This window comes from Lepisma saccharinum, chromosome 2 (assembly GCF_977018435.1).
Source record: "Lepisma saccharinum chromosome 2, izLepSacc3.1, whole genome shotgun sequence".
In the NCBI taxonomy this organism is placed as follows: Eukaryota; Metazoa; Arthropoda; class Insecta; order Zygentoma; family Lepismatidae; genus Lepisma; species Lepisma saccharinum.
In genome coordinates, this window is record NC_139230.1 from 46,422,194 (window position 1) to 46,442,219 (window position 20,026).

Sequence of the window (20,026 nt, forward strand, 5' to 3'; positions counted from 1 at the left end):
CGAGAAATAATGGAAAATAACTTCCTTAAAAATCGGTTTGAACATATCAAACTGTCACAAAAATACGTAGACAATGTGAGCTACATATGAAAATGATAGTTCAAAAGCACAATGGAAGTGTACGTTTTGGTATATTTGGCAGGAAAATCTAAAATAAAATCACAAATTTTGGAAAATATAACACTAAAAAGTAAAAAAAAAAAGATAATGCCAATTTTTGGTACCGTAATATATCAGTATATATAATGTGAGATTGATTGATTGATTTAGAATTTGTAGGTGAGCTGCCCAGTATGAACCCTTCAGTATATATCGGGAAAACTCCCCTTATCTAAAAACCCTTACCGTAAGATTAAAAAGGGGTATGGAAAATAACTTTGTCAAAATAACTTCCAAGGTATCAAACTCTCACAAAGAGGCATAGCCCATGAGACCTAAAATTTGAAACAGTACTTTAAAAATGCCATGAAAGTATAAATTTAGGTATATTCCCCAGAAAGGCATTAAAATGAAAATGTGAATTTCGGAGGGGGGAGATAGGCACCAATTTAGAAAAAAAAAATTATGAAAAATCAAGATCCCTACCAATTAGGCATAAATAACACAAGAATATCAGTAGTATTTTATTTTACTTAGTTTATTTAGTTTATAATTGTCAGGGAAAAATGTAAATTTTGTCCTGGAAAACCTGGAAAAGTCAGGGAATTTCATATCTGCTTGTTTGTAGCCACCCTGTGAAAAATGTGTGGTTTTAATGTTGGCTGTCCCAATTATTTTGTGTATTATTCACACCACAGTTTTTGAGCCCAAATATTTTGGTAAAAAGTGTGCATTATAGATGATTAATCCTGATCTGGGCAAGATAATTTTGTAATGTGTTGGGGCAAGCAGTGTCTGTCAGACACTGCATTGTTTTAAATGGATCTTGACCTTCTAATGCGATATTTTTATGTTGCATCGCTGGGGAAATAAGCGAGTAACATGATATTTAACCTAATCATCATTATGTCCCTAAATCCATCATATTCATCATCATCATCGTAATTTTTTTTTGCAGTATAGTTATGAAACATGTTAGGGCGGAAGATAGTGTGAGGAAATTGTTTTATTTGCTCATATATTTTTTATTTCTTTTATTTTAGCATTAATAATATTTTTATGTGGTCTTATTAAATACTTTTATTTTTTATTAAACATTTGTTAATACATATGCAAATAATATTACAACTTTTGTTTATATGTTTACAAACTTCGAATTAAAATATTGCTGCAATAATTATGTAAGTGAAATGGAAAACTTTTTTAGTCTGACCTTCTTTATCAAACAAAGTCAAATATTGTGAAATGAGAGAAAAGAAAGATACAAAGAAAGTCAAAAAAAGATCATGTTCGCAGAAAGTATTGTTTCGAGTATGTGACAAAAAAATGTAAGCAACAGTGTCTGACAGACACTGGTTGCCCAGTTGAGGGTTAAATACGGTAATAACTTTTCTTATGTACTGTCAAATACAGGGTGCGGCAGAACCGACTAAGCAGTTTCTATCGATTACCGCGGGAGCTGTGGTGGGGGTGGGCAGTTGCACGTGGTCTGCTTTTGTTCAGGCGTTGACCCCATTTCAGTAGCTAAGATGGTCTGGACCGGTGCACATCGTGGTTTTGCCGTTCGAGCGTATTATGAAAACAACAGATCTGTGATAGCTACACAATGAGCTTTTCGGCGCCAGTTCAACATTCCACGCAACAATGCCGTTCCTAATGCAAACACAATTCGGTCGTGGGTTCGGCAGTTGGAGGAAACTGGTAGCACACTAAGAAGAGATACACATGGCCGACGCAGATCCATCAGAACGCCAGAAAATGTGCAGCGGGTGAGAACAGCAGTTCAACAATCGCCGCAACGTTCTGCTCGACGACATGCTGTTGCATTGGGGATTTTAGACCGCAGTTTGAGAAGGATTCTGCACTGCGATTTGAAGTTTCATCCTTTCAAAATAATGATTGCTCAAGAATTACGCCCAGCAGACTACGCCAACTGTAAAAATCTGTGTGAGCAAATGCTTGCTCAGATCCCTCCGAATGCAGCTTTCTTCAGTAGTGACGATGCACATTTTCATCTTTGTGGGTGCGTGAATAAGCAAAACTTTCGCTACTGGGCTGAACATAACCCCCGCATTATTCATGAAAGACCGCAACATTCTCCTAAATTGACAGTGTGGTGTGCCATATCACAATTTGGCATGGTAGGCCCTTACTTTTTGAGGAGGAAGGAGTGACAGTGACAGTGAATTCCACACGTTATGTTTCAATGTTGCAAAATTTTCTGCAACCCAGAATGGACGAGATTGTTGAAGAACATGGACTGGGGGACTTGTGGTTCCAACAGGATGGAGCTACTGCCCACACAGCTCGAATTTCACTTGATGTTTTGAGAGAAATGTTTCCGGGACGCCTCGTCTCTTTGAAGGGTGATGTCCGGTGGCCTGCGCGGTCACCAGATTTGGGCATTTGTGACTACTTCCTTTGGGGATATCTGAAGGAAAAGGTTTTCAAAAGCCACCCTCACATCCTACCAGAGTTAACAGAGCGGATTATTGACGAAGTGAATGCCATACCCCGCGATATGTGTGCAAGAGCTGCTCGAAACTTCAGGGATCGTCTACAACAATGTATTGATGCTGACGGCTGCCATCTTGAGGACATTATTTTCAAAACTAAATGAATGTAAAATGGTATATTGTACTAATTTAGAAAACAAATACATTTTTTCTCTATATATCCAGATTTACTTTTTATTGCTGCTTAAAACTGCTTAGTTGGTTCTGCTGCACCCTGTATGTGTTGAAAATAAGTGTTTAATGGTGGCATATTCTGAAAATTTGATGTGTTTACCACAATGATTCATATTTATTGTATATATTTATAGTATATTAATGAGATATAATAGAATTAAAACAGACTGATGCTTCTTGAGTAAAGATAATATCATTATTGTGGCAGCGTTGCCAGCTTCGGAAAAATGTGCAGAATTTTGCTTCTAGCGTCGGCCCTATGGAAGCTGGATGGACCAACTTTGGAGAGATGCACGACAGAAGACCACTCAATGAGGATATGTAATGCTTGTGCCACAACTTTTTTTAAAAAATGGTAATTAAGGCATTAGGAAATTTTGTGTAATTACGGAAAATTTCCAAGTTTTGGGAATTTGCCCCACACCCTTCCCTGGACCCTTAATTGTCGAATGTTACTTAAATGTTGATTTTTACTCATTCTTAAATTTTGAATTTAATTTTTTGAAAGAGATGCAGTGTTTGAGCAGTTATATATAGCCTCTTTATCTTCAATTTATTCCATAGTAACAAAGGGAAACAAAGGTATTTTTCAAATGGGGCTTGTTAATAATAATAATATTAATATACAATAATAACAATGATGTATTGTAATTGGAGTATGTAGTATCTTTAGAGGCATACTAATGAACAAAAAAGACAGATCTGAAATATAGTATATAGTTTTCAAGAAATGGCACGTTAATTGCTGTCATGCGCTACCATGTGGTCTGGCAAATTTTGAATATTGGGTACTTGCCCCAATGTTCCCACCCTGAACCCTAATGGTTGGACATTGCTTAAAATGTTGATTTTTACTTATTCTTGCTTGTAGAATTTTAATTTTTTGAAAAGATGTAGTAGTTTAGAAGTTATAGCCATTTATATGAATCTATCCCATAATAATATGCAGGTAACAAAAGGGAAATAAGGACTTTTCCAAACTTCACTTGTTAATAATAGTACCAATAGCTATATTGTTTTGTAATTCGAATATGTCATACCTTCATATGTATACTAAAGATAAAAAAAGACAGAACTGATACATCATGTGGAGTTTTCAATAAATTGTTAATTAATTGCTGCCATGCACAGGTGGCAAAACAGGCTTCTTTGAACGACTATTGTGCTGAAATGACTCACCAATGAGAAAAAATATTACTGAGAATAGTTGAATGTTTTGATGCCGTCTATACATTGCTTTGGATCGTGGCTGCCATTAAAATGACACCCTGTATATAAAAGACTCTTTCAGTCACCTGACATTTATGACCTTTGCTATATTGGTGCTGTTTGTCTGTAGATCGTGTGCACATAATAGATAGCAAGTTGGCAGACTTAAGGGTCAAAACCATATAATCCTTAACCGCAATAGTCTGTTTATGCAGGTGAGTGGGATTGGTGCAATCACTTTCTTCTTTGATTAGTACCTCAGCTCAGGAACAATTAACAGCCTGCTTTGCTAACTCTTAACAGATGGGAGCCCCTTCTGCCTGTAACACTCTTGATACTGGTTTAACAAATGTGCAGTGCTGGACAAGAAATTTCACAGAAGGAAAACTATTTATCATGCAGAGTTAACTTTTTTTTTCATTATGTGATCGCAGGGTCCTACAACCATGTAAACATTTCTTGATTTCAGTCTGGTAATTTGTCACATTTTTTAAAAAAAATGGATTACACAATATAAAACATAGGTACTGGTAAGCAGAAAGCTAGGTAAATGTTGTTTTATTGTAGAGACTGTATGCCCATCCCACTGTCTGAAACCATTTTTGGCACTGGGCACTAAAGACTGATCAAACAGAGGTGGAAAGAAGAAACAGTTTCTCTGAAGATGGTCTTTTCTGGTACATTAATTTCAAGAAACTAGGATACATATCCATTGCTAGAACAAATAGATTGCTTAGGAATAGATGGTAACACCACTATTTTTTTTTGCTTCTCCATAGTATGTATTAATGATATTTTATGATAAACTATGGAACAATAGTTGGAGATACATTGTGCTACTGCATTTTAGAATTTTTCTATTCAATTCAGAGTAATTGATTGATTGATTTGGTGTTTTAAGTCCACTTTATGCACAGGAAGGCTTACCAGTTTGCATTGCATTGACAGTTTTGGTGCATACCGTGTTGTGCTATGCAAACCGCTGACTCCATAGGCAGATGGAACTTCCTATTTCCTGAATACCTCAGGAGGTTTGCATAGCACAACACTGTGCATAATTAACATACCACAGAGGTTGAGACAACTGAGATAAACAAGTGAATGCCCTGGTCAACATGAAGCATTCGGAGAGGCTTTTAAAATAAAATATAATCTTATGGATTGATACGATACTACTGATACCAGTTACACCTAAATGTGAGCTTGCTTAGCTCTGATCTTAATTTCTCTTTTTTTGTCCAATGAAGCAACCAAAGGAATTCTTTGGAATAGCATAAAAAACTGTGTGTTCACTTTGTACTTTTTGTACCTTATGTAACTTTCAACTTTTTCAGGTTGAAAATCAGGAACTGATGAATAAGTTGGAGGAGTCCAAAAGGAAATACAGCGAGTTAGAGGAAAGATTTTTCAAGACCCTGGATGTGGAAAGAGGTCAAAAGAAGGAAATTGAATGGCTGCATAAGAGACACAGTGAAATGCTGTGCAGTAAGGAACAGGAGTGGAATAACGTAAGTTTCATTGATAAAATTCTTCTGGTGTTCTTAATTTACTAACGTGTTCTTCCAAATGTTAATGAAAAATAGAGCTTGAGAACCTTCATTGTGGTATTGCAGTTATCATTCACACAGTTCCTAAATTCAAATGATGTCATGGAGCTAAATGTAGTGTGTACTTCATGTTGCATCATTCCATATGAAATCACCTAGGTCCACAGCCTTACCAACTTGGATTTTTTCCCCAGTTTTTCAGGGTGGCTGCAGAGCTTGAAAATTGAAAAGAAATTTGAGTAACCAGTTATAACAGAAAGAAGTTGTGGAGTTTTTATTCGGTTGAAGAATTCTGTGCTTTATGCCAGTATATTCATTTGCAACTGCATTTTTCATTCCCTGAAACATAAATGAATAGATTGAGATGTTAAAATGAGGTAATTCCATATCAGATTAACCAAAGTAAGTAAATTTTGGAATTTGATATCTTGGATTTGGCTAATTGTAAAGTAGGAGACAGTAAACACTTATCACACACAGAAAAGAAAGGTTCATATTTCACTGCCTGGTCTCATGTTCACTGTCGAAGGAGAATTAAGATGGTGTCGGTACTGCAGTGTAGTCAGAAAGAGGTGCTAGGTAACATGCATCTATGATAAAGTGTTTGCTGCATATTTGGTCATGGATGAGGTTCAGGAAGGAAAGTGTTGATTGAGTTGAACTTAGGTTATTGATTCTGATGTTCAGGGTTAGATGTTAAGCCAAAATGAAAGTCACCACAGATTCGGTAGCTGAGGGGTGTACATGAGACTGGTGTAGTGGCAGGTACCCTTCGGGTGAAGAGGGAACTTACCAGCAGTAGTAGAGAGGGGAGATGATGAATATGGGGCAGGTCTTGCACCTGAGGGGAGCAGGGTGAGGGTGTTTCTGTGTATTTTGAACCAAGATGTTCTTGAGGGTTTTGGCAGGGTTGGGGAGGAGGGAGGGAAGATGACTCCAGGTTTGTCCCAAAAGATATTCCTTGTGTGATCCCAAATCACTGTGATTGATGGGAAGGAGGGGGTGAAGGGTGTTTGATCTTCATAAGGTGAGGGTGATATTGGGTGATCAATGCAGGAGGGGAGGTGGTTGGTTTTGGATTGCTTGGTGTGGGTGTGGTAGGTGGCTCTAGTGACTTATTTGTTGATGAGAGTGGGAGTAGCCTTGATAGATTAGGGCTTGATGGAGGCATAGGTTATAGTTTTTTTGGGATGAGCTGAGGTTGTGGCCTCTGAGGGCTAGGGAAAATAGGATGGCTTTTTTGGTGTGATGGGGGGGTTTGAGAGCTGGTATGGTAGTTCTGAACCCCACACACCACCAATTACGCAGTAAACACTGGCTAAAGTACTTTCTCATCAACACCTGTTACCTAGCACTTCTTTCTGTTTATACTGCAGTACATACATCATATTTATTCTTCTTCTACAGTGAACATTAGTCCAGGCTGCAGAATATAAACTTTTCTTTTCTGTGTGTGATTTATGATAGATGCATGAAGAGGAAGAAGAAGAATTTGTATTTTATAGCATGTTATTGATTGGTTGTCATAGTAACCAGGTGTAAGATGTACGTGATTGAATGGCTTCCAGGCATTAAAGTTATGTTGTTTAATTTGAACCTACATATTTTGTATGTTTTGTGCATGTATAGATAAGGAATCACACACATAACAAGGCTTACATCTATGGCACAGTTGTACATAATATTCTTGGTGATTCTTCGTAAGAAGAAGTAGGGATGAAGACGTTATGAAGAGTAGGAACAATCATCATTCCAGCATAGGTATATGCAAAGAGAAATTGTGTCCGTTTGATCAATTTCTACGGTAAGAACCAATATTACATGGTTTGTGTATTATTTACAATAATTGTACAAGGGCAAGTTTAAATCAGTATGATAAGGATTGTATCTATGATATCGTGATATTTAGTTGTTCACAATTATAAATATGTTCGGTGTGAATTTATTCCAGCCAGATTCGGAAGAGATAGAAGATTATTTAACAAGGTTTGAACAGTCTTGTTTGGCTCATGATGTTAATGAAGTCAGGAAGGTACCCATACTGATTGCAGTTATGGATCTGAAACATTCAAGGTGCTGAAAAGTATTCTTGCACCAGAACCAGTTAAACAGCAACCGCATTTGACCCTCAAGAACAATCTGCTTAAACATTATGGCCAGAGAATAAACAAATATGTGGAATGTTTCAAGTTCAGACAGTGCATGCAGGAAAGTAGCGAGAATGCAACACAATTTATAGTATGTGTTAAGCAACAAGCACTTAAATGTAGTTTTGCCCAGTACCTACAGGAAGCCATTGTAGAGCTAATAATTGTAGGCATTCGGTCTGACGCCATTAGAAAGAAATTTCTGTCTGAGCCTACATTGACTCCAGCAAAATGTCAAGATGTTGTGCTTCAAATGGAACTAATTCAACAGGAAACACAAATGTTCATACATTGTGAAAAGGAATGTAGTCTGAATCTAGTTGCATTTTCTGGGACACAGAAATTTAAACCAGGTTTCCAGTCCTTGCAAGCACAGAAAAAGAACTTCGTTAATCCTCAGGATAGACATTATAAAAGCATTGAAGAATGTGATAGATGCTCCAGAAGACATGATCCTGGACAGTGTCCAGCAAGATATTCGGTATGTTCATTTTGTAAGAAGAAAGGTCATTGGCATGTAAAATACAAGTTTAGGAAAAAGAACCATGAACTTACGAGTAAGAAAATTACCTTGGATCAAACTTTTAAGTCTAATATTAAACCTTTAGATGCTATTGTTAGTGAACAAAGCATACATAATGAATTTCATGGTTTGTCTTTATTGCACGTTAAAGTTAGTGATTCTCATCCGCCAGAAGATAGTACTTGCACTATTTCATTGAACACAGAAAATACACAAGTGGAAGATGAAACACTTACTTGTTCAGGAGCAAAGAGTGTTACTTTCAAGCCAAGATCACGAGCTATAGATGGCACTAATGTTCTTGTGTCAGCAGAACCATGCATAGTTGATCTGTGTATTGATAAGCAAATTGTACAATGTAAAGTTGATACTGGATCGACAGTTCCTTTGTTCAATGATAAGTCTTTCAAACAGTTGTTTCCCCATCGGCGAACACAATTTACTACACTAAAGTCTTGAGGTGGTATAACCGATTATTGTAAGACTTTTCCTTCCGGAACGAATGAGGAGAAAGAACACTTCACTCCCCTCTTAAGTAATAGACTGTTCTGGACTTTTGGCGCACAAAGAGTGCAGTCGGCGGTTAGGTCGCGTCTTTGCGGTTCGTGTTCGCATGCTCGTTGCTGGCAAAACTTGGAAAATTTGCAGTGACACGAGCAGTTGACATTTTTTTAGATTTTCTTACGTTGAAACATGGAATTGAATAGTGAGTTCGATCCCAAAAAGGAACTTGAGCAGTGAACTTGCAGCCTGGAAGAAGGGAAGAGTTGCAGCGTAACCAGATCGTCGAGAGGTGGCTTCTACAGACTGAAGCGGAATGATCAGGAAGTGCATTTAAGAAATTAGGAAGATCCGTCAACAGTGGTTTTGCTAGTGATAAGTGATCCTTGTTTAAGTGTCGAGAGCATCTTCAGCTATTGCAGTGGTGGCCAGAGAATATTCCATTACTAACTTTCTCTCTATGAAGAGAAACCTTTACAGACATGGATTGATGAAGCTACAACTGTAATAGGGACTTAGAAATTTCATGAATTGATGCCTGCAAGCACAGGAAAGGTGGAGACTGAAGTATTTTCTGCATCTGAAGAAACCTTGGTACATTGCGTGTAAGATGATGCAGATGTTGAAAATGTTCTCTTTACTCACAGTTCTTGTTGCCTGTGCACACACTGCCAATTAATGGGTGGGATGTATACTTTCGAAAAATGATGTAAAATGTTAAGTGGAGATCTCCTCCTTGCATCCATGTTGGCCAGAAGCATCACTTATCGTCTTAAGATCTCAGGACATGCCATTCTTTGCACAATGGGCCCAGTAACAGTTACCAATAGAACATACTAACTGATGCAAGAGTAAATGACACAACCCTCATATATTTTATCACTAAGCAGTTGCTTATGTGTGCTCCTGTATTTCTTAGGTGGTTAGGTATGCATCCTTCTGTATTCATATATTGGTTGGGTTTGTAAAATATGGTAACTTAAATTAATTGACCTGCAAAAAATTTTGTTACATATGATACTAGAAAAATGCCATTCTGAAATTCTGATTCTGCCTTCGGTGGGTGTGTATCAAGTTTCTAATTTGAAAATTTCAGTTTTTGTAAATTGTAAAATTAAATTTTTGAAAAGAAATTGGCTCAATACGCCAAGCATGTTACATATCAAATGAAAGCCTTTTTCCATAAGTTTTAAAATGAGGCCATGCCCAGTCCTGTAGTTTAAACAGGTTTAAATTTAATTTAAACTGTTGTCTGGAGTTTTCGGGTCAGCTTTGTCAATTATTACAATTTGGAGTCTCAAAAATCTGCAACAGGAAAAATTCAATTTTTTAAAATATATTTCATATGTACAAAATTTAGCAAAGTCCATATCATCAAAGGTTTATGTACTGGTTGATTTGACATGGAAATGCCCTATATTGTGTTTCCTGCTTTCAAGAATGAAAATCAAGCAAGGTATGAAAGTTGTGTAACACAAATGTTAGAAATTGTTTTAGGGCTTGTTAATCATACTGTTTTGCCTACTCAAGTGAGGTCTCATTTGTACAATTAAAACATTGCAGTTCTGACACCATATTAACATGATGATGATGAATACATCAAAGGAAACATTTAGAACATGCATGTAGATTGTGCTAGGAGCCTTTCATCATTTTGTTATGAATTGAATTAACATGGCATCACATCTTAAGCACTGAAATAAATGAGCCCTAAGGTGAAATAAGGGTATGGCAGATTAATCGATACTCTTTCTGTAAGGGGTTATGTAGGCATACCAGGCTATCATTTATTTGGTAAAATTTCTGGCCTCCCTGATAGCATGGTGGTAGCATCATCGCCTTGTAATCATGGGGTCCTGGGTTCGATTCCTAGTGGAGGCATATAGTGGTTTGGATTCCACTTTAAACTGTAGGGCCAGTAATGATTAGCCTTACTGTGTATAATGTGGACTTGATGCAACAACTGAATCAATATTGGTAAAATTTCTGATAATTGTAATAATTTGTTGTGTTAAAAATAATTATAAAAATAACAAAATTGCAAAACTGTTGAAGCAAGCTATTGAGCAGAAATACTGGATTGGAAAATTAATTGGGAATTTCACCAATGAATCTATATATATATCTGATACTTCTCTGAATGTATAAACACCAAACACCAACCTATCATAAGACTGGAATTAATTGTAAAAATGGTTTATTATTTTTTGTTTGTTTGGTTTATTAATTTTAAAAATCAGAGACTTATTTACACGTTTCTTATCCCAGGAAATGCAGACCTTAACTGAACAGTTTGAAAGGAGTTTGAGTTTGAGGGGTGATGAGTTGGCATGCAGGCAAAGTGAACTACAAGAAAAAAATTTCGAGCTTTCCAAAGAAGTGAAGTACAGGCAGGAACTAGAAGTTGAACTTAGGTAAATCCATTAAATGCAAATTGAAACATGTGTTTGCTCATATTTTAATATCTTATTACATGATTGAGAAATACCATATACATTGGTGGAAAAACACTAAAATACTTTAACCCTATGGGGGAAGAATGTTTGTTTTCCACCACTGTATATTAGTAGAACATAGCAGCTGTTTTATATTATGAATAATTTTTTAAAAAAATATTCATATTTCAGTACACATTTGGTACATTACATAACATACTACATTACAAATATTCTTATTAACCAGGGTTATCTCTAATTATTTTTGTCTTCATGGCTAAATTATTACTTCAGCAATTTGACACAGGCCATGTTACATTTTAATTGTACGAAAGTTAAAGCCTGAAAATAAAATTACATGTTATCAGTAGTAAGGTAGGAAGCAGAGATCCTTGGTCTACCATAATTTAGGTGGCCTTGTTCTTGATTATGTACACTTCTGTTCACAAAAACTGGCACACTCGTTTGAGTTGAAGTCCAGCTTCGTGGCCGGAAGTACAGCCAAAGTAAGTGTTTGGAAAGCAGCAGTGTTGCTTACTATCAATCAATTTAACCATATGCAGGGAATTTTGTGTCTCTCAGACTCAAAGAAGAGGACTAACAGAAAGATTGCAGCGTAAATATTAATGAACTGGATTTTCCACGTTAAAATCACAGTAATGTAAATGTGAAATATTCCTGAAATTTATTTTAAATAGAAATGCATTTTTTATGTTCGTGACGAAGTAGTTATCACAATTCGTTAGAATTCGAGGGGTCCCAGGTTCGAATTTGGCCTGAGCTTGGGTGTTCTTCATCGTTGCAAGTAGCCGAAAATGGAAGAAAAGCAACACTATATAACGAAAAGGAAAAAAAATCAATATGTATAAGCGAGACAGAAATAGTGCTGTTGCAATTCCTGAAAATGAATGCAAAAAAAAATATTTTTAAAATAGTATTATCCTATTCCAGGAGAAGGCTTGAAGAATAAATAAACCCCTTCCCCATACACTTTGGCAAAGAGAATCCCAAAGTTAGCACTGAATATGCGATGGGGAAAAATAATAGAAATCCTAAAAGAAGAAGAGTTTGTCACAGCCAGGAGGCACATGAGAGGAGGTAGCCTCCCCCACATCAGGCTATTAAAAATAAGTAAATGGTTGTCCTCTCATTTAATTTTAACAGTAAATTGAATTTTTGTAAAATAAAATTTGTCGGGCTTTACTTGTTTTACACGTGCACGTTGGTTTCGTAATGGAGAACAAAAATAGAATTGTGACCCCCGTAAAATTCTTACCAAATGAATGAATGTCTCCATAGATTCCAGAATAATGAATCTTTATTTTGAATAAATAGTTTAAAATAAAAAAATTATGTGCTGTTAGTTAGAGATTCATTGTCACATAGCAGAATCCGCTATATTGACTGAAACTAGAGATTGGTTTTCATTTAGGGTTGCAAACACTAACCTTCCACAAAGCACCATTTTCCAAAGTCTTCATTAATTTTCACGCACAAGCTTCACTTGTATTTTGTCAGCAATGTCTACAGCATATGAACCCTATCTGATGAAGCGTATTGCTTTCAAATTAATGTAATTAGCGAGAAGCGACATCAAAATTTTGAGCTGGACAGGAAAAGATGCAATCTTATGGATAAATTACTCGAATAGCTTGGTTTCTTCATTGTGGCTTGTGGCCATGTCGATTAAAGGCCAGCTTTGTAAGCTGAAATCCTCGGTTAGACTCCCCGTGTCTCCAAAATATTTTTTCTTACCAAATGGGTGCTACATAATGTATTTTATTCTCGTTACACCAATTGCAGCCTGAAACTTTGTTATTGTTTGCATGCCAATAAGAAAATATGCATTGAAACTATTACTCATTCAGAGAACGTGACTGTTACTCGAGACTACTTGAAATTAAGATATTTTAGTTGCTGCTAAGCCTCGATATTTAAAACAAGTGCTAAAATTGAAGATTGTTGTGTGATATAACACACTGTTAATATTCTCAAGAAGAAAACCACTCAAATTAAATGAGTAAGTTGTGAGGAACGTCAGCAGATGTATTTTAAGATGTTCCGTCATTCACGTGTCATGATCCTAGTTTTATACATTGATAGATATTTACAAGTGACCCACTCAATGAATGCTCGCACCTTAAGAGTAATTTTCAGATGGGAAAGAAAGAAAACCTGGTTCAAATTGTAAAGTCAAGACGTGCGCAGATTGTAGATGTTATTCTCTGAAACAAACAGAATAAATCAGTAACTCCAATTATTTACCTAAACATCACTCATATGGCACTTAGAATAGAGCTGTAAAATATGTCTTTTGGATGATTAGCTGTTTTGTGTTATTTCATAGTGCTCGAGTAAGTGTTTGGATCAACCCTCTCTTCTAAATCTGTAATTTTGTAAATGTCAAGGAATATCATTTGATCCGGTTGCAGGAGTTATTACTAAGATTTAAAAAAATAACTACTTTTAACTAAAATTATCGACAAAAATTTCTTTCTAGTAGTGTTTATTTAAAAAGAGAGCACTATTTTCAGTGACTATATAATTCATAAACATGATGGAAAGTTTGCCTGTCTCTTTTTATCTAGAAATGTGGATTATTTGATTTTTATGTTGTTGGAAAATGATTTTTTTTTTTAGAGTTAATTTTATAGTTCTCCAGCTTAATTGTGAGCTAAATTAGAAATTGATAAATTTCGTGACATGAGAGAGAGACTTGTATGTTGTGTTGTAAATTAGTCCCCTTGTAATAGAGTGGCTCTGGGTGTGATAGCAGTTGGCAGACACATAGTGGTTCAGTTCTCACTTGCAACTGTGATTCCTGTCCCAAGTGTGAGTGTGACATATCCAAAGACTTTTGACACATTTTGAAAAAAAAATCACTTTGCCACGTGCCCCTGTAAAAATCAAGAGATATTTGAAATAAATGTATAATTTTTCCTTCTCTATGCAACCTTCTAAAGCGCAGAAATATAGGTTTCCCGTTAGCACCATATGTTTTTATTTATATGTTTGCTATTGAATTGAACGTTGGCAGTTTTCGAAATGCCAAAGTAAACCGAAATATCAAAATCTACTTTTGAATCTTGCTACACTTCACTGTTTACCACGTAAATAAAGAGAAGAAAAAAATTCTTATCGTGACAGGGTACGAACTCGCGACCCTTGCAGTTTGTTAATTTATACCAAAGCAAAATGAATTGTTTCTGCTTCTCAGTAGCAGAGAAGAAACAGCTGGATTGTCAGGTTCACGTGACTATGTCACTAGTGCTTACCTTACTCGAACACGGCGAATACCTGACCGTGGCAGTCTAAAGCAGCTTCCGCGAAAGCCAACAGACAAGAGGAAGCTTTTATTCAGATAGTTCGTGAAAAGGAAACAAACATTCCATGGAATGTAACATGGAATTTACTTAAAACCAATTCATACGATAAGTTACACCAGACGTTACCTGCATAGTATAATATGAATGGAAACTACATATTTGTCCCTTTCATTTCTCTATACTTCAATGGTTGTATTGTTATTAATATTAGATTGCAGTCTGGATTCAGCTGTTTCACTCAAATTGCGCCTCGAAAGCAGAAGTATAATAAGTATAATATAAGAAGAATAATTCAACCAGCTAATTATCCAAAATACATATTTTACAGCTCTATTCTAAGTGCCATATGAGTAATGTTTAGGTAAATAATTGTAGTTACTGATTAATTCTGTTTGTTTCTGATAATAACATCTAAAATCTGCACACATCTTGACATTACAATTTGGACCAGGTTTTCTTTCTTTCCCATCTGAAAATTACTCATAAGGTGCGAGCATTCATCGAGTGGGTCACTTATAAATATCTATCAATGTATAAAACTAAGATAGGGACACGTGAATGACGGAACATCTTAAAATACATCTGCTGACGTTCCTCACAACTTACTCATTTAATTTGAGTGGTTTTCTTCTTGAGAATATTAACGTTGTGTTATATCACACATCAATCTTCAATTTTAGCACTTGTTTTAAATATCGAGGCTTAGCAGCAACTAAAATATCTTAATTTCAAGTAGTCTTGAGTAACAGTCACGTTCTCTGAATGAGTAACAGTTTCAATGCATATTTTCTTATTGGCATGCAAACAATAACAAAGTTTCAGGCTGCAATTGGTGTGACGAGAATAAAATACATTATGTAGCACCCATTTGGTAAGAAAAAATATTTTGGAGACACGAGGACTCGAACCTAGGATTTCAGCTTACAAAGCTGGCCTTTAATCGACATGGCCACAAGTCACGATGAAGAAACCAAGCTATTTGAGTAATTTATCCATAAGATTGCATCTTTTCCTGTCCAGCTCGAAATTTTAATGTCGCTTCTCACTAATTACATTAATTTGAAAGCAATACACTTCATCATATAGGCTTTATAATCTATACACATTGCTGACAAAATACAAGTGTAGCTTGTGCATGAAAATTAATGAAAACTTTGGGAAATGGTGATTTGTGGAAGGTTAGTGTTTGCAACCCTAAATGACAACCTTCTCTAGTTTCCCTCAATATAGCGGATTCTGCTATGTGACAACGAATCTCATTATCCAACGGTACAGCACTTTTTTTATTTTAATCTATTTATTTAAAAATGAAGAGTCATTATTCTAGAATCTACAATGACATTCATTCATTCAGTACAAATTTTACAAGAGTCACAATTCTATTTTTGTTCTCCATTACGAAACCGACGTGCACATGTAAAACAAGTAATGCCCGACAAATTTTATTTTACAAAAATTCCATTTACTGTTAAAATTAAATGAGATGACAACCATTTACTTATTTTTAATAGCCTGATGTGGGGGGGTACCCCTCCTCTCACTCTCATGTGCCCCCCTGGCTGTGACATAAACTCTTCTTCTTTTAGGATTTCTATTATTTTTCCCCATCGCCTTTTCAGTGCCAACTTTGCGTTTCTGTTTGCCAAAGTGTATGGGGAAGGGGTTTATTTATTCTTCAAGCCTTCTCCTGGACTAGGATAACACTATTTCCGAGATATTTTCCCCCATCATTTTCAGGAATTGCAACAGCGGCCAAATTTGAACCTGGGGCCCTCCCATTCTAACGAATTGTGATAACTACTTCGTCATGAACATAAAAAAAAATGCATTTCTTTTTAAAATAAATTTCAGGAATATTTCACATTTACATTACTGTTATTGTAAACGTGGAAAATCCAGTTCATTAATATTTACGCTGCAATCTTTCTGTTAGCCCTTTTCTTTGAGTCTGATAGACACAAAATTCCCTGCATATGATTAAATTGATTGATAGTAAGCAATATTGCTGATTTCCGAACACTTACTTCAGCTGTACTTCCAGCCATGAAGCTATGCTTCAACTCAAACGAGTGTGCCACTTTTTGTGAACAGAAGTGTACTATGTCAAAGAATCAATTGAATCCTATCATTGGAATTACTTGAAGCTGTTGATAATATCTGCATTAGACATATCAATACCACATTTAATCATTTATGTATCAGATGATACTTTTTTGGAGTCTGTCTGAAAATCTTGGGAATTATGCAAAATTCAGAATTCTCATAAAGTAAAACAAACTCATTCACTTTGCCACACAATATTGGTCCTAAATAATGCAGACTGGTAGACTTACACTAAGGAAAACATTCAGACAAAATCAATGGTTAAATGGAATTTAAAATATTTTTTTTGCAATGGGTTTTGGATCACGTATTTATGGTATCTTTCAGGCTTAGTAGAGTGTTGTACACTTCGCAACATCTTATTTGACCGCCCCAAAAGAATTCTAAGTCCCGAAATCGTAAACTTAGCAACATTGCACTTCAGCTCCAGGTGAGAGTAGCCAACTTTGAGTAGGTCCTTCCACTAGACGAAAAACTCTGCGGTGATAGGTTTTCAATTTAACACTTTCCATGAACTTAGAAACTATAAACCGCTATTATAATACACAATCAAATAGAAATAAAAAATTGGAAAAAGAACCTTGAAAGATGTTTACGATTCTGCTTGCTCGACTTGAAATTTGGGGGTTTGAAACACTGAATAGAGTTTTTCTCCACCTGGAGGAAATTGCCATGAAGTTTGTGCAGAAAGAAGCAAATTTGTGAGGGGTTTATGCGACATTTTATTTACAATACCTTGCATAATATCGAACAGTTCTCAAAAACATATATTTTACACGAATTGTCGAGAAAATGTGGTTGAAACTCAGGAAGGTGGGAGTCTTCATAAACGTCAACATGTTTTTAAGGGTGAAACGTCATTACGTTAATGTAGAGCAGTTGGTTAGGTGCTGCTTTCCTAATATTTCATCAAGCGTGAAAGGTCGCGGGTTCAAATCCCACCCTCTCCTCTTTCTTTTTTTGTTTGCTGAACAGATACCGTTGATATTAGAATATTTAAAAAATGAATCCGATGCACACTTGATGGTCGTACCTTCTGCGCATATTTCCCCTTAGAAGTTGGAGAATTTCCAGGATTTAAAGTTAAAACTTTTATTTTTAGTTATCGTTCATATGTTGTGTTAACACACACATCATGATTAATTCACAAATCACATATATGTATTCAGGATGCAAAATGTAATGTTATTATTATTATTATTATTATTGTTTGTTCTTCACTGACACCTAAAATATTGATTATTTGATTTCGATATACTAAAAAAATATACAGTTATGTTAAGTAGTGATATAGTTCAGTACTGTAACGAAGGAGAGCGTTTAATGAGTTCAAATTGCTAAGATTGGTAATTTTATGTCCGTTCCTTCGTAATGACTGTTGTCAATCCCCTCACCACCATCTTACCATGCGTCTAAAACTAATAGTAAATTGCTAATTAACATAAATAAATTGTTATTGAGACGAAGGCTGATTCGACAAGAAACTACTAATAAGTATTTATATAGTGAGTGACAAACAAAAAATTCAAAACCTCATAATGATCGTTAATCCCTCACTGCTTTGTATCTAAAATGTTTGCGTTCTTTGAACAGAAAGTACGAGTATCAGATATAACAAACTTTCCGCACTAACTTTGCAATATTCGATACCACCATTACAGACTTAGCTCTATGTAACTTGATTCTGTGCATTCCACGAAGCATGTGACTTCCTCCTATCATCGAAATAACTTTCTCTTACTATTTCCTTTCCTCTTGTGAAATACAGAGACCAACGATATACCCAACAATACACTCCTGAAAAAAATCCTGCCTAGATGGAGAATCAAACCTACGACCTCCCTCGTAAGAATCAAGCACGCTACCTCTTCTCCAGGTAGCTCATGTTAAAATTTGTTACCAGTTTGAAGAAACCAATTCACACATAATGTCATATCTATAATTTCCTCATGGCAATTTTCATGAGGAAACGAATTCAGATAAAATCGAGAAGCGCTGAAATGGAAAATGATGAACATGTATGTTGGCATTTTATCATATTTTGTAAATTGTGTAAAAATTCCGTGTTTTGAACAAGCAATCCTTTAGTTATGAAGTATTTTGTTGTTTGTTTAAAGTGGGAACAGGAGAGCGAGAAGGAGTCATTTGAACCAGACCCCGTTTGACAAGAAACTTCAGCTTTTTCCAAAGACTGTATGAAAAGAGAGAGGAACATATGAAATATAAAATATGTGTGAAATTAAAACAATGGAAACTTTGAAAGATAATACTAACAAACTTCAAACCATGAAAAACATATTTTCGTGGTGGAAAACTCCAAGTCATTTTCGATATATGAACTTGATGTTTTTCTTTATTATGAAGTGAAGATATGGGACGATACGATCCCTCAGCAAGAAAATTTTAAGTAAGTTACCTCCAACTTTTTCAATGGTCATAATTACTACTTAGGGTCCGGAAGTTGATGAAAAATCAACTTTTTTTCTGACCCTTATAAACAATGCTAAACCTGATATCATGTCCGTTTCCCTTCAGTTAGAGCCGGAAAACACTTTCTATTTTACAATTTTTTGTTGCATTTTTCGGCCTTTTTTGGCTTTTAGTTTATTTGTCAGTATTTTTAACAGTTTTTGTTGCATTTTTACTTATTTTTGAGGTTTATTTTTCTCCTCCCCTGTTGTTTCGTGCATTTTAAATGCATTTACTAGTAAAACTTACATATTTAGATTTCTTGACATGGTCCTTTTAGCAAATTTACCATGAATCGAAAATACGGTTAATGGAAAAGCATAATATTATTCTTAACTGAAATGTTTGGTAATGGATTAAAATACTTTGTGTAAAGATCTACTTTATGGTCATTTTTCTGGACACTATTATCGCTTTAATCTGTAGTTTTAAAGTAAAATTAGTCACTATATTAAATGCAATTACACTCTGGTATACGCGAAGCAGAACTGTATTTTCGGATGCTGGCCGACTACAATATCATAGAAGGCCCACTCTGAAAGGAGATGAATTGGTTGATTTGGTGTTTTAAGTCAACTTTATGCATAGTAAGGCTAATCGGGAGTGGACCTACAGTTTAAAGTGGAATCCGAACCGAGTGCATAAAATAATGTGAACCGCATGGTGTAGGGGGATCGTTTACTTATGGAATTGAAGGTAATGGGTTCAAACCTACTTCTTTGCAAAATCTTTTTTGACAATGCTTATCTACGTTTCTTGGATATTTCCGTTGATATTTATGTGATTTATGTCCAGCATTTCCGGATGCAGAAAGTTGACATGTAAGTTTTAATATGTGTTAACTTATAACAGCTGAATGAAAGGAAAAGTATTTCCTAAAATCCTACCAATCACTGAAATATTAAAAACATTAGTAGAAGCATTACTTGAGGCATGCACAGTGGCGACGATTATGGAGTGTGGAGGGGCAGATGATC

General features: G+C 35.6%; 1 protein-coding gene across 1 annotated transcript in view; it reads left to right on the forward strand.

Moving 5' to 3' along the window:
* LOC145981992 (uncharacterized) overlaps positions 1-20,026 on the forward strand; it is a 114,616-nt gene that overhangs the window by 36,143 nt on the left and 58,447 nt on the right. Inside the window, exons 4-5 of the mRNA XM_083115526.1 lie at positions 5,333-5,506; positions 10,985-11,130. Coding sequence (XP_082971652.1) covers positions 5,333-5,506; positions 10,985-11,130 — 320 coding nt within the window. The remainder of the gene's footprint in view (positions 1-5,332; positions 5,507-10,984; positions 11,131-20,026) is intronic.